We start from the raw sequence: 25,649 nt of genomic DNA, 5'->3' as shown, positions 1-25,649 counted from the left end.
GTCTGTTGTCTACCTGCCGGCATAAAGGGGAGGCTGGGGCCTTGCTGGGCTTCAGGTGAGCAGCCTGTATGTCTGATCCAGTGCTTGCCAGACTGGGTACCCGTTCTAACCTCACCTTCCACACACCATGGACTAGAGCTCCTGGGTTTCTGATATCCCTGTCTCACACCTATAAAACAGCAGTCAGTACTTCCAAGCAATCTATTCAGTATCTGCACTCTCTTGAACAGACATTGAGGGGCGGAGAAGGGTCTTCTGGGGAGTCTTGAAAGGGCGCCCAGGCTTTTCAATCCTCCTTTTCTTCCACAGACATCATTTTAATGCTAAGCTGCTTTCTTTATATATACATATAAATCCCCATATGCTATAAAAGCATGTATCTCTATGTCTATACTCTGTGTGTCTATCATCTGTATATCTATACAAAGCTCCAGAAACCTCATTTATTTGCCTTTTGGGGCTCATAACTTTGGTATTATCCTATTACATTTTTAAAGAGGATCATTTATGATGATTCTTCATGTAACCCCTAAGGTGTCATATCTTATTATTATATTGAATCCGTGTATTGGAGTGAATACAGAATGTCCCCAGGCTTTGTCTGGCTTACATTATAAAGGGATAATAGCTCTAAGAGACTGCATCTCTCCCACTGTAGCAGGCAGCTTCCACATGAAGTGATCAGGAAACAGACATTCTGCACCTTGTCCCAGATCCTTCAGAGCGCCTGTCCTTGAGCCACAGAGAGGGCTCTGGGTGTTGATACCTGCATTTCTGACAACCCTCTGGAGTTCCTGACAAATCTCTCTGGAGTTCATTATCACACTGCATTCTCCCCTGCAGAGTCAGAGTCAGCTTTATTATAAGCATCTGTTGTACTGCATTAAGGGCTTTTATCTACTTACCTCTTTTAGGAGCATTTCAAGATTTAAAAGTCAGTAAGAATCCTGAAGATATCCCTCCCTCTGTTCTCGTCTCTTATGTACATATTATTATACTAGATTATTCATGCATGTGTGTGTGTGTGCGTGCATGTGTGTATGAGAAGGGAGAGAATTGTTGTTTTGGACTCTTTCTGACAGCAGAGATGCAATCTGTCAGCGTTCTCCCTCCTCGGTAGGGTATAAGCCTCTGCAGGAATCCTCCCTGTATTTGGGCCTAAGAAGACAATTCAAATTGTCTTCACAGTCTCTAGCTTAAGGTTATGTATAAGAAATATCAGGTCAATAAGGTCATTTAAATGCTATCATCCTCTGTTCTCAGTGTCTAAGTGGGGAAGGGTCGGCAAGGGATTGAGTGTTTAAATTGAGATTTTCTGTGCATGGTCATTCATTCATTCCCCAGCTGCTCTGGCACCCACTGAGTTACTGGCAATGGCCGAGCCAAATCCAGAGACTTTTTCTTCCCTCTAGCGCCTGGAGTAACAGGGTTCTAATCTGGTTATCATTAATTGTGAGACTAGAAAGGACAGAGCTCATACCATCCCATAAAATTTCTCTGACATTGGAGGACAGAGTCACTTTCTTTATTTTCCTGGTTTAAAAGGTCAGTTAGTTGCTGCTCATTTACTAACTAGTATTGTTACAATCACACTAGGGGGTCAACTGGGATTTACCCATATTTATATTACATAGGCTCTACCCCAAAGAGCCTTCTTAATCCAACATGTGAACAACTTTACCTCAATCCAGAACTACTGGAAAGGGAAAATAAATTCTGTTTAGTGTAATTTATGTAAATCACTTCTTACAGGGAATTCCCTTGTGAGAAAGGTCAACACTGATCTCAAAATCATGTTTTCCATGTGCACACCTGCAGGGGTACACACACACCCCTGTACACACAGGTGGACACACACCCTCTGCAGAGTAACCCAGAGCTGTGAGGCCAGTGAAACGCTATGATAATGAGCTAAGCTGTGGAATGAGATAGATCTGGGTTCACATCCTGCCTCTGGATGTGAACTAGCGCCCAGGTCACTTGGCCTCCCTACATAGCTTCCTTCTTCTTTAAGACCTACTACATAAACACTCAGATAAGGGTTAGATGCACTAATGGCCAATAAACTGGGCTTCTCTACCTCCCAAGTCCACACAGGTCATCCGGGAATCCTGTTAACACCCAGAGTCTGATTTAGCAGCTGGAGCATGGGGCTTGAGATTCTAAGTTCCCAGGAGATGCTAACACCAAACTTTGAGTAGCAAGGCACATACTAAAACTTCACAAAGTGGAAACCAAAATTGCTACCCCATGGGGGTGCATGCCAATTAAGAGAAGAAAGCTGAGAAAGGATTTTTTAGTGGCCAAGGTGAGCATGGTGCAAACTCAGTTTCTCGGGGCATGAAGAAGATAAAACGTTTGAGAAAGGGTTTTATTCTGTTCCTTCGAGATCTTTAGCATGACTTAATTTCCATTCTTTTGCCAAGGATCAGCCCGGGACCACCAGCACCCACGTGGACATGGGGCCCGAGCCCACTGGGAGCCTTGTACCTGTCATAATCTTGGCAGATCTCCCCCACGGCCACCAGGGCCTTCAGGTACTCGTTGGGTTGGTACGGGTGGATGTAGTGCAGGGAGCAGCTGTTCCTGGGGTCCCCGTTGGAGGCGGTGAAATCTATGGCTACCTGTGAGAGAAAAGGGAGACTGGTGGTTTTAAAGTGAATGCATCTCGTAGAAAGTGTGGTCAGCCACAAGGAAGACATGGCCTGAGGTGGAAAAAAGCAGCAAGTAACATACTCTGCCATTAAGGAAAGCGAGATAAAAAATTAGTAGCCTTTAAAAACTAGTTATTAATTTGGTTGAGGCCATTTCTGCAGCTGAATCCCCAAGGGCCAAATGGAACCTGAGGCTGACATGTGGGTCAGGAAGCCCAGACACTCCTGCCACACCAGCAGGTAGCAGGGGGAGCAGGGCGCCTGTCCCCAGACTCATGAGCCGCAAAGGAAAGGCTTCCGAGCTCTCCAGGCAGGACGAGCCCGTCTCTGAGATGCAGGCGAACTCCCGTAGAACTAAAGTCTAGTGAAGATGGGGTCTGCACAGAAGCCCGTCGTCATGCCTCCACGCCGGCCCGCGGCAGGGAGGCGCCGGAGCGACCACGACACATTCTCTGCGAGCAGAGGCTCCATGCGAGACACGTCACGCGTGGCTCCCGTCTAGGTGAAGCCTAGGCCACGGATGGCAGAGACCCGAGGGCTGCAGCAGAGGACACCCCGAGGGCCGTGGCAGAGACCCTGAGGGCCCAGCCTCACGTGCGGGCGCGCAGAGGGAACCTCTGTCTTGTAGCCGTGGTCATCATCAAACCACGCAGCCATTATCCTTGAACTTATTAGAATTGTTTTTTCTGACTCCCATCATCATCGTCTAAACAGAAATTGACTCACCTAAACATTTTAACAACAAAATGCCTAAGCCTGGAGAGTCCTAAAATGGTAAGGAACATTTCTTCTGATTTTCAACATCATTTCCATTTAAATTAAAGTTAGCTTAACAAAGACCTCTTGAAAAAAATGCTTCAGCTTGAGGAGGGGTGGAGGGATTAAAATGAAGGGGCTGCGGAGAAGAAGAGGGCGTGTGTGCGTCTTCCTTCCTGGACTAGCACAGCCCTGTCCCTGGTTTGCTGGGACACAAAGGCTCTATTTTCTCTTACGATCTTGTGGATGAGAAATGTTACTTGTGTGATGTTTGGGAAAATCCCTTTCTAACAAGTCACTGGAATGTCCCCTTGGACTTATCAAGGTGGGCTGTTGCGTCTGCGAGGACAGGGGCGAGGTGCTGTGCGCTCCGTTTCAGCTCCCGAGATGGGCCGGTGAGAGCAGCGGCGATGGGTGGAACGCCAGCCGTGTCTGATTCTGTAAGCCTGCAGCGGGATCAAAGCTACTGAAGAGAAAAGGCAGTAGGCTGACCATGATTCACATACCGCCTCTTTCTTTCTTTCATGAAGCTATTGTTTTCATCACTGATTGTTTCCCCTTTCCTTCCTCACCCTTCCACAGGACGATTTTGGAAATAAATTTAAGTAGGATTCAGATTCTGTTTTCAGAACACCCAGATGTTCTCACAAAGGAGTACCAGCGGATAAAATGCCAGTTCCAGCAGTGTTCGAAAGGGCACGCCATGTGAAGGAAAAGCACACAGCCTTTCCCCAACCCTGAGACGCCCTTTCAGATAACAAAGGGCAGAAGAGACAGCAGCCTTTGTTAGCAACCTACTGCGTGTCGACACTGTGCTGCTTCCAGGCAGAATGGTACCTCATTTTTATACAAACTTCGGTGTAAATTGTTGTTCCTTTTTATTGATGATGATCCAGATGCTCCAAAAGTGATACAGGTCACACAGGTCGTAGGGGATGGAGCTGGGTTTAAACTCAAATCTGCACTGCCCCAGAAACTGTTCCTCCAGTGAACGACTGCACCCCCATGAGGACACATGAGCCTTGGCTAACATGGCCAAATGTCTCATAGGTACGTTTCATTCCTATAGGGACCAGAGGGGACTTGGCCTGGAGGTGGGGGAACTCACTGGGGGCAGGTGCAGTAAACAGAGAGAAGAATGACCCTGAATGAACAGCTCCTTATGACCACAGCTGTTATAAAAGGTAGGAAATGGGCAATTGAAGTGTGTGTGTGCGCACATGCGAGAGTGTGTAATAGGGGATGATGTGTTACAGAGGACTGGGGTGGCCTATGAGGACCAGCACAATCCAGTGTTTTCTGGAGTAGTTTTCAGCCAGAAGGTAAGAGTGGAACCACTAGAAGAGAGAAGACAGCAGGGAAGGTGCTTTAATCAAGGACTGCGATGAAAAGGTAATGGGAATGGAGCCCACATGTACTTAGTGAATGAGAAAGAGGTGTAACGCCCTGCATGGGACCCCACTGGACAGACATCCAAATATATGCAGATGATTTCCAGAGAGCTTCTCCAAGAGAAACCCTGGAGAGGCAGCATTCAGAGATGTCGTGCGTCTGGGCTCCTGGGCTGATGAGCGTGCGAGCCACTGTCCTCAGCCTTTGTCCCAACAGGACACACCGAGGGAGCCTGGCACCTCGCATGTGCGCACACAGAACTTCATAGATGAAACAGTGCTGGTAAGGCCACTGCTTTCTCTCCTGCTGAAGAAAACATTTCAGACGTCTAGAGAATCCTAGAGAATGGGACAGTGTTATGGAGTTAAACTCGACTCTTCTCCACCTTACCTGCAGTGCAGGTCATCAGTGGCTTTTGATGATTATTAATAATGAGTACCTATGGTTCACCTACACCCTTCGCCATGGCTCATGATATTCCCCTACTGCACTCAGGATCTTGCAGTGGAACCTGTCCTGTGTGCTGATTTGATTACCTGAGTGTCACGGGGATTCCTTAGTAACAAAGCTGATGTCTTGATATAAAACCAGAGAATGAAATCAGGTAATATGAAGACCAGAAGGGAAAACCTCCATAAAGAAAAGTGACAACTCAAGAAGCATGATTGTCCATCTGCTCCTTCCCATCACCATGTCTGTCTGCATGGGGGAGATCCTTCAAGTATGCAGGCCCTGAGCAGCAGCCTCTGAGCCCAGGGGTACCACCTGGGTGGGTATGTTGTGTTATGTGTGATGTGTGAATGAGCACACAAAGATTTTGGCAATAACAAAAGAAAATCACTTGTAGGATTGGGACTAGGGTTAGGCAAGAGAGGGATGAAGCCATAGGATCGAGAATGCAGCTGACACGATGCTCTCACGGCTTGGAGAATGGCTGCCTCCTTCAGTTTTATGCCCCAGGTGCCTCTCTTGCCTCACCCACATTTTATATCTGTGCTCAGGCTTGGAATCATTCCCTTATGCTTAAAACCTAGGGATAGAGATGATGGGAGAAGGGGACTATGACTCAAGTTACTCAGGTCAGAAAATGAATAAGATTTGGTGAGCAGATGAATGTGGAGTTGGGTGCCACTTAGGAACAGGAGGTGTGGAGGAGGTGGCATCTCTAGGGCAGTGGAATGACCTGAAGATCAGTGTTAGAAGGTCAGTCTTGGGCTGCCTGTTTTAGGTGGCCTAATGGAACAGGCCTGATGGAAATGTACTTTTCCTGCAGGCAGGCCTCTGAGATCCCCTCTTCCCCTGTGGGGGTAGCTGCTGTGTCTGTGATGACCACAGAAGCAATTTTAGCCCAGTAGATGGTGATGCAGCTTTGGAGAAGGGTGCAAATTTAAACATCACAAAACTATTTATCATTTGACAAGACAGCACTGAACAGTCTTAAGCACAAGGTGGGTAAGTGATTTTTCCCTGACAAATGACGGTCACTGCAGTGTCCCTGAGGAAGCTGGAGATACAACACTTAGTTTCAGGAGGTGGCCTTCCACCGAGAATTCTCTGTGCTCTGTAAGTCAGCATTAGTGGAGAGGGAACAGAGCAAAAGGTTAGGCTTATTTTAAAAAGCAACAGGGAGGCAGTGAAAGATGGGATTAAGCTGAGAAATAAAAGCAAAAATGACTGAAAAATGCCAGTTTGTGGAGGTGGCTACCAGCACATGATTTCCTGAATGCTGGTGAGCCTACAGAGCTGCCACGTTTCATTTCCAACATAAAGCATTTATGAAGCCTGGGCTGGTCAGAGCTCCAATTTCTCAGTGGGCAGCTGGGGAACAGGCATCTGCCCACTGCTCCCCTTACACCCTGTCAGCCTCACTTGTCACTGAGCAGAGCAGGGAGCGTCTTTGCAAAGCCCCACGAAGCAGGGAGGCCAGATGCCCATCCGTGCCACCAAGTCCCAGTATGAGGGCCACTTCCCAGGGAGGCTGTAAGTGGATGAGGGTACCTTCTTTGGGCATTTTTAGCTTCTTATGTGATGTGAACCTTCTCCTCACATCCCTTCCCCATTGCTGACAACGGGCCACTTGGGAACCTCCTAGAAGCTTTTTAAGAGAAGCTGCTGTGAACCTGCCTACAGTTAGCTGTCCAATCTCCTGAAGCTGACCTTCAGTCGACCTTGGGGTATCACCTGCTGGAGTCACTGGTGTTCTTAGATTTGTATACAGTTGGGTCCTACACAATAAGCCTTGTAGGTGGGGACACACATTGGTCTGCACCATTTCTTTAAAGATGGGTTAAATTCCTGTGCTTTTCTATTTTTTCAAAACTCTGTAGGGGCTAAGAAATATGAACCTGGACTGGATGGACAAGACCTGAGGTCCCCTGGCTCATTTCCTGGAATGGGCCCCTTCAACCAGGGCTCCTTCTTACTGCTCAGAGGCCCACACCACAGCTGGCTAGAATGTTATCTGGGGTATAAGAGAGATTTAAAACTCAAACTGAAACATAGTATAGACACAGGATTCCCTAAATGTGTTAGGGTTAGAAAGATTTCCACAGAGAGCCTTTAATACACAATCATTTAAACCACATTCAGCTTATTACATTATTCAAATGTAGATTATAAAATCAGAGGTAAAGGAAGGCAATTCCATCTTTAATTTTTAGAAATTAAACATAATAAAAATGGTCATCTCAAAATAGTAAGACAGAAATAGTTTTTCAGTCATGTGGACCACTTGAGAACCTGATAGAGAAATCTCTATCATCTCATTGGAAAATGCACACACTTTGTTTTGCACACAGTTTTGAGAGGCCAAGGGTGCCCTGAGGATAACCTTTGTTCCTTAAAGGTTTCACTAACCTAGTAAGTCCTGTTTTTCTTTCCAGTTATTCTCTCTCACCCTCTCATATACCTGTATAAACATTTAACACAATTGTAATGGTAGAGTAGCTCTGTTTTACTTTTTTCACTTAACACTATGTTATAAACACCAATCATTAAAATTATAATTTAAAATGACTTTATCATAATCCACCTAAATGAGGTGCGGTATTTTACATAGCCATTATCTTATTGTCAGACATTTAGGTTGCTTAAAACTTGCTTCTGTGGAGATTCCAGATGGCGGAGTAAGAGGTGATATAGAGAACTCTCCAAACCACATATAAAATGAAAATATAGTTAATACACTAATCCTGAAAAGAGCAACAGGAAAGAAGGCTGCACCAGCCTGCATACACCTGGAGAACAGAGAGGACCTCACCAAGCAGGGTAATGTACTAAAGCCTTGATCAGGCAGGAGCCAAGCCCTTCCCCTACCCCAACTCACTGGCCAGAGGAAGAGAAACAGAACAGGGAGGGCGTGGAAGCTTAGGACTGCTGAATGCCCAGACCTGCTTGGGAGCACAAGCCTACATTGCATGGTGCTCTGGAGATTAGTGGAGTTGGAAAGCTAAAACAGGTAGAATACTTGGAGAGACTTGAGATTCCAGCTGTTTGTGGAGGACAGCAATCCACACACAGCTGCTCTGGGACAAAGGAAAGGCAGGTGGTCTGAGAGGCTTTCTAGTAGCGAGAGGGCTGATGAAGGGGTGGGGTTTTCATGGAGCTTGCTGTGCAGGAGAAGGGAAAGGTAGACAAGGTTGGGCACGCTCTGCCCAGCAGGTTGGGAACTTTCAGGAGTTTCAGGTGCTCCATCCCCCTGGCTGGCTACTCAGCTCCAAGGCCCCCCACTGTGATATGCAGCCTGTTGCATCTTCCTCCTGGTGTGCCAGCACCAGCTCACATAGTGGCAGTCCCTGTCTTGGCGTCAGACCAGCCAGAGGGAGGCCCCAGGCCCCACCTATGGCAGCTACAGATGCAAAGCACAGAGGCTTACACGTGTGTGCTGGCCCATTGGTTCTGATAGTGGAGACAGACACTGCAGCCAGGAAGCAGGAAACAGCTCCTTCCTCCCCCCAGGCATCAGCTCTGCTCCCCTGCAACCCCCAACATCACTCCAGGGGCTGAGCAGCTCCAGAGACTAGAGCCTCTGGGCACTAGACAGTGCCACATACAAATATGAAATGTCAAAGGAAGCTGGTTCAAACAAAAATCTCATAAACACCATGAAAAGGACCAAATGAAACTGAACTCACCAATGTTTCTGAGAGTTTGAAATAAAAATCATAAATATGCTCATGGAGGTACAGAAAAATATTCAAGAAATCAGGGACGAATTTAAGATGGAGATGCAATCAAGAAATTCCATATCTGAAATGAAACATACAATGGAGGAATTTAGAAGCAGATTAGATATAGTAGAAGAGACAGTAAATGGAATAGAAATTAAAGAGAAATACAAAAAAGCTGAGGCACAGAGGAAAAAGGATCTCTAAGAATGAAAGAATATCAAGAGAACTGTGTGGCCAATCCAAATGGAACAATATTCACATTATAGGGGTACCAGAAGAAGAAGAAGAAGAGAGAAAAAGGGACAGAAAGTGTCTTTGAGGAGGTAATTGCTGAAAACTTCCCCAATTTGGGGAAGGAGATAGTCTCTCAGGCCATGGAGGTGCACAGATCTCCCAACACAAGTGACGCAAGGAAGACACCACCAAGACATAGAGTAATTAAAATGGCAAAGATCAAGGATAAGGACAGACTTTTAAAAGCAGCCAGAGAGAGAAAAAAGATCACATACAAAAGAAAACCAATCAGACTTCTCAACAGAAACCTTATGACCAGAAGGGAGTGCCATGATATATTCAACGCAATGAAGCAGAAAAGCCTCAAACCATCAAAAATACTCTACCCAGAAAGACTGTCATTTAAATTTGAAGGAGGGATTAAACAATTTTCAGATAAGCAAAAGCTGAGAGAATTTACCTCCCACAAACCACCTCTACAGTGTATTTTGGAGGGACTGTTATAGATGACATTACTCCTAAGGCTAAATAGCTGTCACCAAGAGAAATAAAACCACAGCAAAGTAAAACAATTAATTACTGAGCAGATGCAAAATCAAATCAACAACCCCCAAAATCAATCAAAGGAGAGGCAAAGAGTACAGAATATGATACGTAATACATAAAGAATGGAGGAGGAAGAAAAAGAAGAGAAAAAAAGAACCCTTAGGTTGTGTTTGTAATAGCATACTAAGTGAGTTAAATTAGACTGTTAGATAGTAAGGGAATTACCCTTGAACCTTATGGTAACCATGAATCTAAAGCCAGCAATGGCAATCAGTACATGCCTATCGGTAATCATGAATGCACTAATCAAAAGACATAGAGTGACTGACTGAATAAAAAAGCAAGACCCATCTATATGCTGCCTACAAGAGAATCACTTAAAATCCAAAGACATACACAGACTGAAAGTAAAGGGATGGAAAAAGATATTTCATGCAAATAATAGGAGAAGAAAGCAGGAGTTGCAGTACTTGTATCAGACAAAATAGACTTCAAAACAAAGAAAGTCACAGGAGACAAAGAAGGACATTACATAATGATAAAGGGGTCAGTCCAACAAGAGGAGATAACCATTATAAATATCTATGCACCCAACACAGGAGCACCTACATATGTGAAACAAATACTAACAGAATTAAAGGGGGAAATAGAATGCAATGTGTTCATTTTAGGAGACTTCAACACAACATTCACTCCAAAGGACAGATCCACCAGACAGAAAATAAGTAAGGACACAGAGGCACTGAACAACACACTAGAACAGATGGACCTAATGGACATCTACAGAACACTGCATCCAAAAGCAACAGGATACACATTCTTCTCAAGTGCATATGGAACATTTTCAAAACTAGGTCATGTACTAGGCCACAAAAAGAGCCTCAGTAAATTCAAAAAGATTGAAACTGTAACAACCAACTTCTCAGATCACAAAGGTATAAAACTAGAAATAAATTACCCAAAGAAATGGAAAAGCCCTGAAACACATGGAGACTTAATAACATGCTCTTAATAATCAATGGATCAATGACCAAATTAAAACAGAGATCAAGCAATAATTGGAGACAAATGACAACAATAATTAAAGAAAGCAAAATCTGTGGGATGTAGCAAAGGCAGTGCTAAGAGGGAAGTATACTGCAATACAGGCCTACCTCAGGAAAGAAGAACAAATTGCAAATGAACAGTCTAAACTCACAATTAATGAAACTAGAAAAAGAAGAACTTATGAGGCCTAAAGTCAGTAGAGGAGGGACATAATAAAATTAGAGCACAAATAAATAAAATCGAGAAGAATAAAACAATAGAAAGAATCAATGAAAGCAGGAGCTGTTCTTCGAGAAAATAAACAAAATAGATAAACCCCTAGCCACACTTATCAAGTAAAAAAGAGCCTACACACATAAACAAATTCAGAAATGAGAAAGGAAAAATCACTATGGACACCACAGAAATACAAAGAATTTTTAGGGAATACTATGAAAAGTTATACACTAACAAACCAGATAACCTAGACAAAATGGACAACTTTCTAGAAAAATACAACCTTCCAAGGCTGACCCAGGAAGAAACAGGAAATCAGAATAGACCAATTACCAGCAAATAAATTGAACTGGTAATTGAAAAACTACCTAAGAACAATATTCCTGTACCGGATGGTTTCACTGCTGAATTTTATCAAACATTTAGTAAAAACCTAATACCCATCCTCCTTTAAGTTTTCCAAAAATAGAAAAGGAGGGAACACTCCCAAACTCATTCTACAAGGCCAGCATCACTCTAATACCAAAACCAGGCAAAGACACCACAAAAAAACAAAATTACAGACCAATATCCCTGATGAACATAGATGCAAAAATACTCAACAAAATATTAGCGAATCGAATTCAAAAATACATAAAAAAGATCATCCATCATGATCAAGTAGGATTTATTCCAAGGATGCAAGGATGGTACAACATTCGAAAATCCATCAACATCATCCAACATCAACAAAAAGAACAAAAACCACATGATAAACTCCATAGATGCTGAAAAAGCATTCAAGAAAATTCAACATCCATTCATGATAAAAACTCTCAACAAAATGGGTATAGAGGGCAAGTACCTCAACATAATAAAGGCCATATATGACAAACCCACAGCCTATATTATACTTAACAGCAAGAAACTGAAAGCTTTTGCTTTAAGATTGGGAACAAGACAAGGATGCCCACTCTACCCACTTTTATTCAACATAGTTCTGGAGGTCCTAGCCACAGCAATCAGACAACACAAAGAAATAAAAGGCATCCAGAATGGCAAGGAAGAAGTTAAACTGTCCCTGTTTGCAGATGGCATGATATTGTACATAAAAAACCCTAAAGAATCTACTCCAAAACTACTAGAACTAATATCTGAATTCAGCAAAGTTGCAGGATACAAAATTAACATACAGAAATCTGTTGCATTCCTAAACACTAACTATGAACTAGCAGAAAGAGAAATCAGGAAAATAATTCCATTCACAGTTGCATCAAAAAGAATAAAATACCTAGGAATAAACATAACCAAGGAAGTGAAAGACCTATACTATGAAAAATACATGACACTCCTGAGAGAAATTAAAGAAGATACCAATAAATGGAAACACATCCCATGCTCATGGATAGGAAGAATTAATATAATCAAAATGGCCATCATGCCTAAAGCAATCTACAGATTCAATGCATCCCTATCAAAATACCAACAGTATTCTTCAATGAACTAAAGCAAATAGTTCTAAAATTTATATGGAACCACAAAAGATCCTGAATAGCCAAATCAATCTTGAGAAAGAAGTATAAAGTGGAGAGAATTACACTCACTGACTTCAAACTCTACTACAAAGCCACAGTAATCAAGACAATTTGGTACTGCCACAAGAACAGACCCATAGACTAATGGAACAGACTGGAGAGCCCAGATATAAACCCAAACATATATGATCAATTAACACACAATAAAGGAGCCATGGACATACAATGGGGAAATGACAGCCTCTTCAACAGCTGGTGTTGGCAAAACTGGACAGCTACATGCAAGAGATTGAAACTGTATTATTGTCTAACCCCATACACAAAAGTAAACTCAAAATTGATGAAAGATCTGAATGTAAGTCATGAAAGCAAATTCTTAGAAGAAGACATAGGGAAAAATCTCTTCAATATAAACATGAGAAACTTTTTCCTGAACACTTCTCTTCAGGCAAGGGAAACAAAATAAAAAATGAACAAATGGGACTACATCATGCTGAAAAGCTTCTGTACAGCAAAGGACACCATCAGCAGAACAAAAAGGCATCCTACAGTATAGGAAAATATATTTGTAAATGACATATCCATCAAGGGGTTAACATCCAAAATATATAATGAATTTGCACACCTCAACACCTAAAAAGCAAATAACCTGACTATAAAATGGGCAGACCATATGAACAGACAATTCGCCAAAGAAGGAATTTTGATGGCCAACAGTCACATGCAAAGATGTTCCATATCAACATATCACCTCACACTAGTTAGGATGGCCAACATTGAAAAGACTAGGAACAACAAATGCTTGAAAGGATGTGGAGAAATGGGAACCCTCCTATACTGCTGGTGGGAATGTAAACTAGTCCAACCATTGTGGAAAGCAGTATGGAAGTTCCTCAAGAAACTAAAAATTGAAGTACCATTTGACCTGGGAATTCCACTCCTAGGAATTTACCCAAAGAAAACAAGTTTTCAGATTCAAAAAAACATTTGCACCTCTATTTACAATAGGCATGATATGGAAGCAACCTAAGTGTCCATCAGTAGATGAATGGATAAAGAAGAGGTGGTACATATACACAATGGAATATTATTCAGTCATAAGAAAGCAACAAATCTTACCATTCACAACAACATGGATGGAGCTAGAGGGTATTACGCTCAGTGAAATAAGCCAGGCAGAGAAAGACAAATGCCAAATGATTTCCCTTATTTGTGGAGTATAACAACAAAGCAAAACTGGAGGAACAAAACAGCAGCAGACTCAGAGACTCCAAGAAGAGAGTAGTGGTTACCAAAGAGGAGAGGTGAGGGAGCGTGGGTAGAGGGAGGGAGAAGGGGATTGAGGAGTATTATGATCAGTTCACATGGTGTGGGGAGGAGGTCAAGGGGAAGACAGTGTAGCTCAGAGAAGACAAGTAGGGACTCTGTGGCATCTTACTACACTGATGGACAGTGACTGCAATGGAGTATGGTGGGGAATCGATAATAAGGGTGAATGTAGGAACTACATTGTTTTTCTTGTGAAACCTTCATAAGAGTGTATATCAATGATAGCTTAATAAATAATTTTTAAAAAGTGAAAAAAACCTTGCTTCTGTGGAAATCCATTTTATAATTAACATTTTTGTGCATCTGTAAAAGCAATAACTTTCAAAGAAAATGTTTAATTCTTCTATTTTGTTTTCAGATAACTTATGATGTCTCTCTTCTGTGCTGTCCATAATTTTGTATTTTGTATATGAAATTCTAATGTGTAATGTGCTTTTTTTTGGCTGCTCTATTTGCCATGTGCCAAGCACACTGAACTCAATCTCTGTCCCTGTAGTCCATGCTTTTCCTCTTCCCACCCTCTTGACGGTTGCCTCAAAGCTCTTATGACTCCAGGATTCACAGGAGGAGCAAGGATTGTCATCAGGGGTGCCCTTGAGCTCCCAAAATTATGTGCAGAACTGGGTATATGCTTTTCCAGTGAGAGGATGTAGATCTTGTACTGAGTTCTCACATGACCCATGTGGCTAAGAATGTAGGAATCCTTGACCAGCCCTTTTCAGCATCCTTTCTCTCCCTCCACTAGGCCTTCTCCTCTGTTTTGGTCAGATTCCAAAGCAAGCTCCTTCTCCCCAGGTGGCCACCCTCCTTTCCCCTCATGCCTTCTCTTCACTGTCAACCTTCCTGAGCCAATAGCTATACCTGCTGTCCTCACTTCCTTACCTTCTGTTTACACCTGACTCCCCGTCGCCCTGTCTCATTTTGCTGAAATTGCTCTTTCAAGGATGACATGTGCCTCTTTATTGCATAATGCAGTTTTTATTCTTTACCTTCTTACTTCTCTTTAGTATGTGTGGTCATTGTCCTGATCTCGTAACCTGTCCCTCCTGATCACCTGAGTGGTGGCCTCCTCTCAGACTTCTCCACACCTCTTCTGTAACTGTTGTCCATCTCTCCCTTGTCATCCAGCAGAGTCCTTCCACCATTTTCTGTCACAGGGCCCTTTTCCTCCATGTTCTCTTGGGCCACTTCATGCAGACCCATAGATGTGCACCTCTCTACTCTCCTCTCCTCTGTGCTGAGGCCTAGGTCCCTATTTACAAGGGCTGTCCCCACTGGGACAGCTGACAGCACAGCTACCATGTCCATGAACAAATTCTCCCTCTTGTCCGGCAGCCCCTCATTTCCATATCTCTGCGAGCAGGGCCACCACGCGCAGCCAGGTGTGACAGACCTGAACCCTGGGCCCGGCATGCTCCCTTGCTCCCCACCTCCTCGCTGTTCTCCAGGCCCAGGCTGGCCGGCTCTCTCCCGAGGGCCTCCTGCCCTCCCGCCACCAGGCCTCTCATCAAACACTCCCAGATCCACGCCCTAGGGTGTGTGCCTGCCTGACTGTGCCAGTGTCCTGCTCCAGATTCGTCTAAACCCTCCCTGATCCACCAAATTTCCTCAAAATTCAAAGCCCTTCAGGTTCTTAATCTAGACCATTCCCTAACACCCCTTAAATAGCCCCTATTTATTCATAATGATCAAACTAATGTCTTAGTTTTCATCATTGGATTATATGGATACATAAACATTTAGGTTTACAGGGGTGCTTTTTAGTGGTATCATATTTACTCATCTGATTTTTTCTTTTCCCTAGTTATTACCTCCCCTTGAAGATTTAGGGTTCAATGTGTTATAATTCAGTAGAAGTATTTGGAGCACCAAAAATATACCAGCCTGGTACCTCATGGGGAAGGTGCTCACTCTTGACATTCTGAGGGTTGAGTCAGAGGCCCTGGGCATCAGCAGAAGGTGCAAAAGCTCTTTCTGAGTCTGTAGGGTGTATGGTCAGAGTCCTGGCAGGAAACACATGGCCTATGGAAAAGGGGTGGAGGAGAGTGTAATAAAGGGACGACGGGCTGGAGAGGCAGAAGGAGCAGCTACTAGACCTTGGTGAGAGTGCTGTCACAGACCATGGCTCCAGAGGAGGACCTGAAGGGAAAATGAGCGCCCAGCTTCTCTGTCTTCCCATCTATGATCTCTGCCTGGTGCTTCCCCTACGTCAAGCCCAAACGAGATTACGATCAGCCGTCCGGGAGTGCACCCACATCGGCTGACCTCCTGGTCAGAGAGGGAAGCCGTGGGGAGGTGAGAGCAGGCAATGCCAGTGCCTATCTCACCCCGGTCTTCTGAAGCTCTGTCTCTAGGAAGACAGAGTCCGTTGTGGCTAATGCTCCAGGGCTTCACTCCAGGGACACCCGGTCTCCCTCTCTGCTCTGCCTCTCCACCAGGGAGTCCTCTTCTCCTAGTTTCTCACCCCTCTAGTATCTTCTTTTATGTTGCCAGATAGTTTCAGTAAAATTACTGGGCAGATAATAAACACTTACAGACCAAGTTAAATAAGATGTGTTAATTTTTATTCATAGTTTGCATTACAGTTTATAATTTGCATTAGATTGAGCTGCTTGAGCAGTAAGAAATTAATAATGAGAAAGATGACTTAATTTTGGAGGATAATGATATTGGAGTAACTGGTATGTTTTCTTTAATAGAAAGTTCAAAATAGGCTACCTAGTAGCCTTCTGAGCCCCAGACTGAAGCCCTGCAGGAAGATGGGCTCCATGCAGGCCCTCCTAATGGCCTGTTCCCTTCTCAGCATCTACTTCATTCCACAGCTCCTTTCACTCCCTGCTTCAGACTGCTGCCCCCTGCCACGCCCCCACAGTCTGTGACTCTGGAGGGGCCCAGAAGCTGGGCTGGGGAAGGTGGTGCAGAGAGCCCGAGGGTGGCACCGCCCAGGAGGGAGGGGGGATGACAAGGCTGCGAGGGCAGGGCTGCCGCGTGGGACAGGCTGCGCGGCTTTCCTTGAGTCTGAGCGCAGAGCTGGGAGCCCCAGGGATGAAACGTCCTGTTTTTATGGGGGCTGATTTTTTGCAGCACAACTCCAAGCACCAAGCAAGCCCCTCAAGGTTGAATAAAGAGTTGCTCAAGGGCTTGGGATCTACAGAGTATAAAACAGACCCAAATCAATAGGCCTTTATAAACAGGCCTTTATAAACAGCCCTTTCCTAAGGTCCTGGGACTCTATGACCAGTCTGACTCTTCCGTGGCACTGCTGGCTCTCCTGCTACCACCTGGGCACACCCGGAGTGGCAGTGGGCCCCAGGATGGCCAGAGGTAGGCGCCAGGCTCACATGAACATGCTTTGTGACCTCTGGGGTTTGTGTGGAGGAGGGCTGGGTTGGTGTGTCTTTAGAGAAACTTAGACTTTTAAAAAATGACCAAATTCCATAATTAGTTTGTGTAATCATTTGCGGATACATGAACAATGCCCAGAGCTTAGGCAGGATGCAGGCAAACCTCTCTGAGGTTGGAGCAGAGGCCAAGCCTCCATTTAAGGACAGGTTGGCCCATGAAATGGCCCCTTATCTCATCGTCCTTTTAGTCCTTTGAGTGCCACTGTTCCTGCTCTCAGGAATATATAGGTCCTTTCTATTCTCTTGGGCTCAAACCTAGGCAAAAAATTAAACATTTTCCTTGATTTTCTCACATGACTGAGTCAGTCTGGGGCACTCACTTCCGTGAGATGAGAAGTGCGTGCTGTACCAATTATATTCCTCCTGTCGGCTGTGCTGCTTCCACACAGGCCCTAGCGGATCTAGCTCTCAGCCTCCGGGATCCTCTTTCTGGAGGTCGCATTTGCCCAAACCTAGGAGCACTTTGAATATTAAGCTACCAACAGCCAATTGTCCAAGGACAGGCGGACCCACCACCTTGGCCCAAGCAGGCATGTCAGCAGGACCCGGCCTACCTATCCACACACAAATTAAATCTCGGGCTCACACGTCACACCTGGGCGATGGTCCTTGTCCCACCCACTGAGTCTAGACACTCACCCTATTTTTCAGCCTTGAAAGATTGGATCTCTAGCCTTTTTGAATTCACCTTTTCATTGCCTGATGAACCAGCTGGGTGGCTCACTCCTGGCTCTGACCACTGGGAATGGTGCCAGCTCTGAGTCCTGGCCACATCTGCCACGCCTGTGGGGCTCGCCAGCATGGCTCACCTCCTTCTCACCTTCTTCACCAGGTGACAGGGTGGCGGGCCGCCACCACCTCATGCCTCATGTGGCTACTGAAAGAATGGGGAGCATTAGGAGGGCCCCCAAACCACCACAGGATGGGCAGTTTGAATTCCATGGTACGATGCTGACAACCATACTCACTGGAGAAAACAGTAGTATGCACTCATTTTAAAAACATGGCACCATACAATACTTTCAGCAGTGAGACTTGAACAAAATTGACCCAGGGTTTCCAAAGACTTGCATCCTGCTCCCTGAATAAGAACAGACATGGAAACAACTCACCGTAAACTGGATCTGGCAGCCACCCATGATGTAGTCCAGGAAAGAGTGCATCTTGTGGACCTGTTGAGGGAGATGAGCTGTTTTATTCACTGCACGAGTGTTTCCTGAGGCCCGGCCTTGGGCTTTAAGGCTAGGCTGCTACACGAGAGGAGAGAGCAGAGAGGTCTGTGGGGAAGAGAGGGCTAGTGGGTTTGTGTCTGTTCAAGAAGGAAGAAAGCAATGCTCAATTCAGATGGGACCGAGAGGGCCGCGACTGGGTGTGCCTTACCCCTTTTGTTTCTGGTTTATGGGTGGTTTTAATCAGTGTCTGCCTCTGGGGTGGGACCAACACTGTATTTTCAATGGTCAGCACTGTTTTGAAATGAATAAAGTCTCACACTTAGCTGCAGGTTGCTCCCTAAGCCCCTGGAAGGGGCAGTCTGTCTCTGGTCCACAGGCCGCAAGATGTCAAAGCATCATAAAATACAAAAAATGCACAGTAAATAATACCATGACCCCAGACAGCCAATCATAATATATTATCCCCCACTCCAGTGACCAGTCCCAGGGGTAGCACATGACCCACGTCAGACCAGCAAGTCATTCCTTTTCTCTCTTGTGTAAGGAGGTGCTCTTGTGGCTCCTGGCAGCCACGCACAGGCCAGTCTGGAAGAAGGAACCTGGCATACGTGGAGAGAAACTGGACGGGCTGTAAGTCGTATATGGTGGAGTTGGACAGATGTGGGTTAAAATCTCAGCTCCTAAACTTACCACTTGTATGACTGTGGGCTCGTTACGTGATCTCATGTGGAAGTAGAAATCTCAGGGTTGTGATGAGTTAAACAGACTTTATGATGTTTCTCTTACATAGTCTACCCTCAGTTGCTGGCAAGAATCATCTCAGATGTAATTTAAGAGGTTTAATTATTAGCCTGTGGGATTTTCTGGGAAGTGAGGGAGGAATTTCTAGGCTCCTTAACCTTCACCCACTGTATTGTACCCACTAGGGTGGGTGAGATGCTGCAGATAAAGCCCTGGGCACTGTGACGGGCATATCACGTGGAGGCACTCTGAAAATGCTGGCGTCCCCTGTGGGGCCCACCCTCTGGGCTGTCCTGGGCAGAGCAGGGCCTGACTTGCTATGAAGCAGCTCCTGCCTTGGGGGCAGGACTGTCCTGCCGGGGGGATGGTGGCATCCAGTCACCACAATTCCAGCATCACCATTTCTCATTGTATGCCCATTAATACATTGCATTGTTTATTTTATGTTTAAAAAGGCCACACCTCTTTCATAGCCTTTTCCTCTGACTGCACAGCCTGAGCTGTTCCTTCCAGGAGGCTCTAGGTTCAGAGCCCTGGACGGGCGGGTCTCTGCACTTACCTTGCACAGATTCAAAATCACAATGCCCGAGTTCTTGTAGTTCTTCTTCTTGACTTTGTACTTGGGGTTGATGCACTCCCACTGCACCTGCAACATGAAAGCCTGCTCAGGACGCGAGCCACTCAGAGGCTGCCCCTGTGCCACAGCAGAGGGACCCAATGGCTGGTGAGCGGGGCAGGGTGACACCCTTGCACTTTAGGGGCCCTGAGGAGGCAGGCTGAGAGAGACTCTCACATCAGACTGCCTGGTTTGAATCCCAGTTCCCCACGTTCCATCTGTGTGACCTTTGGCAAATTACTTGGTGCCCTTATGCCTTGGATATCTCCTCTGTAAGATGGAGTTTATAACTGTATCCATCTCATAGGATTTTTGTCAGGACTTAATAATTAATCCATGTAATACATTTAGAATAGTGCCTGGCACCTACAAATACTATGAATAGGATTAAATCAAGCAGCAGACAGGAGGGTGTATCTGCAGACACACAGCTGAGTAACACAAATGCTGGGTCTCAGTGCCTGGGAACTGGCTTTAAAGGTAGGGAAGCTGAGGAACATTGGGTGCTAGCTACAGGAAGTTAGGGAATAATGAGCTTATGCAGAACTTCACTGAGAGTTGAATTATGGATTGAACATTCTGCAACAGGGGCACAGTGGATCACCAAAGGGGCTTCAAAAATGGGGCTTCAAAAGAGGGATAGTGTGAGCTGCAGGAGTGCAGAGAGCTGAGGAAGGGCTGGGAGCCGAGGAGCTTCCTAGAGGACAGACACCAACGGAAGGAAGACTTCACGTGGTGACTGTGTCAACCACAGATCAGCATTGGGTGTCACTGAATGTCCCTGCCTACCGCCTCTGGGAGCTGGGTCCTCGGCTCTCTGCTCAGATGGCAAAGTCTCACTCTCTGACAATTAGAAGTGTCTGAAAATGAAGCAGTTCTGAGGCAGCCATGCGGGGCTGCGTGACACAGCACCGGCCCACAGGTGCTCACTCCTCTGAGTCCACGCACCTGTGTGCTCCCTCCCCAATGACTCTGAGTTTTGTCATCTGACTTATTTTGGCAAATGGGAAATTAGCAAAAGTGGCATGAATTGAGGCTTGAAAAGTGCCCATGCTTTGAGGCATGTCTTCTTGTTGCTGGGAAGTTTTTATGACCATGAAAAAGGTTCAGGATGGCCCCCTGGAGAATACAGAAGTGCCTAGAGAAATGCCATGGCCACCCCAGCTGCTGAGGCACAAGTGAATTCAGTTGGCGTTGTGCATAGCAGAGAGCAGTGGCCCCGGGAGAGCTCAGCCTACATTGCCAACCCATAGAACTGTGAGCCCATAATGATTGTTTTTTCAGCCAGGAAGTTTTGGGGTAATTTGTTACTCAACAACAGATAACTGATTCAGCAGCTTTTCATCACTGGGTAAGTTCCAGCAGGGACTCCACAACTACATAAGGGTTCAGAAGAAAGGACTCCTGTATTGGCTAAGGGTCCTCTAAAATTCCTTCTATAAAAAGAGGGAGAGATAAAGAGAAGAAAAGGTGGTATCGATGGATGGAGGGAAACAAGAAAAGGAAGAAAGAAAGAAGAAAAGAGTCGAAAGTGAATCAGGAGCTTGTTAACCCTCTTTTGTGAAAGCTGATCTCTTCACCATTGTGTAGTTGGTAGGCACTGTCTTGGAAAGCACAACTTGAGTGCACTGTCATCACACAGAGAAGAAAATCCATCTCCTTTCTCCAAGTGCTCCGAATCAACCCTTCCTGGCCTCTACCTCTGACTTTGACCAAGTCTTCCGCATTGCTCCCTCCCCCTCTCTGCTCCAGATACCCTGGCCTCTTTCCTGCTCCTTATTCACACTAAGCTCTTTCCCAACTCACTTTGTAAGGATATTCGCTCTGCCTGATATGCTGTCCTGTGGCGTGTTACAGGCTGGCTTCTGTCCAACTTCAGTGTCACCTTTTTAGACTATCACTCCTATGCCACACCTTTATAACCAAGCTGGTTCACAAGCTGTAGTTACATTTTAATCTTTTGTTTACTTTGATGTGCAGTCATGGCACACCCAGACCCTGGCACTTAGTAGGTGCTTCTTCATTAATATTAGTAGAATCAGTAAATAAGATAACATTTCACACAGCGCCAATGTGCCAGTATAGGGGCTGAATGGTTGAACTGAAGTCTTTCTGGAGTCTCAGTGATGTCGAGAAGCACAGTAGTGCATGGTCTGTGTCCTCAGTGGGGCCTAAAAACCCCTTTGTTTGTTCCATTTTGTATCTTTACCTGTGACATGCGCTATAATCTTACTTTTAGGGTCATCTTAGGAGGCTAAAGAGGAAATGTTTCCCAATTTATTGATTTGTCTATTTGTATTTCTAGAAGAGAACAAGGAAAAACTTTGTAAAACTTTTTAGAATTCTAGTGGATGGTATCAATAACTGTCATTGATTTATTAGCTCAGTAGGGTCTGGGCCTGTCCGTCCAATGGAGCAACAACTTCTCTGGCTATATCCCTTGTTTTCTGTGAGTGATTTGCTTATGATTTAGTGGTTCTTTGTGGCCCTGAAACTCTGCCTGCTCAGCGGTGCAGTGTGTGTGGTTGACAAGTTTCTTGCAGTAATGGGTGTGTAACAGAGCACATATAGCAGCTTGCAGAAGTTGTGCAGAAAGCTGCCCTTGAGCTTCCAGACCAACAATAGTCTGATTCAGATTAAGCTTCTCATTCTAAGGATTGTTAGTTTATTTCCATCCAGTCTGGCTATATCTTGGCCTTATGTTTGAAAGAAGATACTTGAAAAATGAGTTGGGACATCTTTGCTGAACAGCACGTCTAGCCAGGCCAGCACAGAGTCTTATTTCTATGGGAAGTTTCTACTTTCTCAAAGCCACCGAATTTTTGCTGTCAGTCTTTTCTGTTCCGTGGGGCCAATGGGCCCCAGTCAGAATGTCAGGTATTTTGGTTACAGTCCCTCCAGAAGCACACCCTGAAGCAAAGATTTAAGTGTACATAGTTCATCTGGGAGGCAATACCAGGAACCATGACAGATGAGTGGAGAACTGAGATGGGAAGGCCACCGAGAGGCACACAAACCAGGCACCGCCACAGCCAGGGCTCATTCCTGCTGAGAGCGCTGACTCAGAGCTTTGCCACCTGTAGGGCACAGGAGCTGAGGTACTTATACCCCAGTTCCCGTCTGTTATTGGCTGAAGGCTCCTCCCGGGATGGTGCTGCATCTCCCTCACACCCCCAGCCTGCTGGAGGCATGGGTAGGAGGGCTCCAGCAGCCAGGGATGCCCTGGAGTGGAGAGGCAGCTCCTGCCACTGGACGCTGGGCAGGAGAACACTGAACAGGTAAGAGCAGAAGTTGCATAGTTAGGCCTAAACAACCATGACCGACTAATAAATTGGTATATTTAGAAAGGATGTGTCTAAGAGAAACACAGGGGGCTTAGTTTTTTTTCTGTGTGTTGCAATGAAATCCCTGTATACCTCCATGGGTGTGTAGTGTTGGTATCTTGGCACCACATGTGTAAGAGTGAAATGGTGGAACTAGGTGAAAATCTGGCGCCCATAATGAAAATTTGGAGGAACCAAATTATTTCCCCAAAACATTAAATGTGTAACCAGTATCACCATGTCATGGAAATGCAGAGCTGGGAAGAATACTCCAGCCACAAGCCCATCGTTTGGAAGGGCTGGCAGTACACAGTTACTCTGCCAAGCGCACGTCACAGGGGAGCTAATTTAATTTCACAAATTCTAACAGGTAGGTGCAATTATCACCTTCATTAATTAGGTGAAGAAACTGGGGCATGGAGAGACCAAGTCACTTGTCCAAGGCCACACAGCTAAAGGAAATCAGAAATGCTGTCACCTAACCCTCTCATTAGTGATGGATAACCTGACCTCTGTTGGGCAGTGTCTTGTCCAAGGTCACAGAAGTGCTTTGTCCCTGGTACTGGAATCTAGGTGCTTGTATCCCACCATGCCCCTTTCCTGTCACATCGGGTCGCTTGTTGACATCTCGCCTCCAGCCGCTCCATGAGAGGAGTCCAGAGAAACGGCACAAGTGGGTCACCACACACCTGCTTCCCTTCCATCGCCCCTCTCATCTCCTTGAACGTCGAGGCGAACTCGCCAATGAAGTCATGCTTTCCGTTGGAGTCCCAGTCCCATACTATGCACTGCAAGAGAGAAGAATATCCTTAAAAAGGAATTCAGAGTGCAACCACAGCAGCAGACGCTGGTGTGAACTTTATGAGGAGGAGTGGACGCAGATGCTCAGTCTGGGGCAGAAGCCAGCTGTCCAGGACACAGCTCATGCAAGGGCTGCAATATGCCTCTGCTTTCCTTGTCCCTGCTTAGCCTTTTTACCGTGTGTCCAAGAAGCCCTGTGATTCAGCAGGGACTAATACCTTGTCCGTTTTTCAGACAAGGGTAAGTAAGACTGAAAAGGTATAGGTGACTCACAAAGTGACCACCTAGTGAATGGAAACCCGGGGTTTGAAAGCAGATGTCCTGACTCCAATTCCGGAGCTCTTTGCCCCATGACAGGGCAGCTCCCTGGTTATAGCTGGAAGTAGAAGCAGAGCCCATGCCTGCAGGCCCCGCAGTAGCAGCTGAGGTTTAATGATATGCATGGGATCACATTAATCACATTTTCTTTTTCTACTTTTTTTCTGAAGGCAAAAGAATGATGCTAACAATGAGTAAGAAAGCAAGAAAGTGAAATCTTCACCTGTACCCACATAAAGAGTGAGTGGAAGACAATGACAGGTATGTCTCACTGGCAAATATCAGGCGTTCATCATAACATAAGATGTTTACCTCTAACAAAAAGGCTCCCTCTAGCAATATTAAGGCTTAATTCTGGGCTCCTGAGCAACACTTTGTAGAATAATTCAGATTAAGTCAGTGGCCATCCCTCAGCCTGGAAACACATCCGTGGATGAGGGAGTTTCCCATCCTCCTAGGGTAGAGGCTGGATGAGTCTGTGTCTATGCTGTAGCCTGGGATCTGTAGCAAGGAAGTCCCAGACCCAGATAAGATCAAGACGGCAAAGCAGACCTCCCATTCAGAGGTGTTCCCTGGAATTTCAGGGCTCTAAGAGAAAGTCTGGTCCTTCCTCAGGATGCAGATTCTGCCTGTAAAACCCAGCTTGTAAATCAATCCTCTGATCCCGTGGATGCCCCACAAACCTAAAATGAAATATGTCCAAAATGAAACATAATTTCCCTTCTAAATTTATTTCTGTGCATTTATTCTCTGACACAGTGAACTGGACCAATATTGCTAAAAAGAGAGCACGGGCATCATCCCCAGTGCCCGCTCCAAGTGCAGCGCCACACCAGCCCCACCCACCTGCCTCCCAAACATGGCCTGACTCAGGCCTGGGCGCCTGCCGCTCTCCTCCCCTCTGTGCTCCCACTCCCCACAATCTACTAGACATAATTATTTCCTGCTTAAAATAAAAATATATGTAAGCAAACAGGTCACTCCAAGGTCCTCAATATCCTCAAATTCACCCTTCATGATCCATGTTTACAGTATTTTAAGGTTTCTTTAATATGAGGTTGGTTGGAATGAAAAGATTTGGTAAGATTTTTTTTAAATTTGCATCTTAAGGAACAACTAACTTCTCAGCTTTTGCTTTCTCTTTAAATGTGGAAGCTTTGGTAGGTAATTCTTTTGCTTATGTTAATAAGCCCTTTGGTTATAAAGGAGAATGTATTAGAATGACTCAACACGGAGGAAGTTAAGACAAACGGAGTTGAATTGCTCTGCTGGAGAAAGTAATGGTTAGGTTGAGCTTTTCCTTCGCGACCAGAGACACAAACCCAGGGCCTAGGGATGTGGGTTCAGAAGAAATTAGGGCAGGATTCACTAGAGGGCGTTGACAGGCGCAGCATGGGGGCAGGAGGAAGCAGCGGGC

At 45.4% G+C, this 25,649-nt stretch overlaps 1 protein-coding gene across 6 annotated transcripts in view; it reads right to left on the bottom strand.

The window, feature by feature from the left end:
* CPNE4 (copine 4) overlaps window positions 1-25,649 on the bottom strand; it is a 451,414-nt gene that overhangs the window by 21,540 nt on the left and 404,225 nt on the right. For 5 of the 6 annotated variants that reach the window (XM_036992546.2, XM_036992548.2, XM_073222628.1 and 2 more), the window contains 4 exons: window positions 23,803-23,901; window positions 19,734-19,820; window positions 18,374-18,433; window positions 2,491-2,624 (listed from right to left, as the gene is read on the bottom strand). In XM_036992546.2, coding sequence (XP_036848441.1) covers window positions 2,491-2,624; window positions 18,374-18,433; window positions 19,734-19,820; window positions 23,803-23,901 — 380 coding nt within the window. The remainder of the gene's footprint in view (window positions 1-2,490; window positions 2,625-18,373; window positions 18,434-19,733; window positions 19,821-23,802; window positions 23,902-25,649) is intronic. The other variant, XM_073222626.1, reaches the window with a different exon arrangement.

The sequence above is a fragment of the Manis javanica genome, chromosome 15, assembly GCF_040802235.1.
Source record: "Manis javanica isolate MJ-LG chromosome 15, MJ_LKY, whole genome shotgun sequence".
NCBI lineage: Eukaryota > Metazoa > Chordata > Mammalia > Pholidota > Manidae > Manis > Manis javanica.
This window is presented reverse-complemented; position numbering and strand designations above follow the sequence as displayed.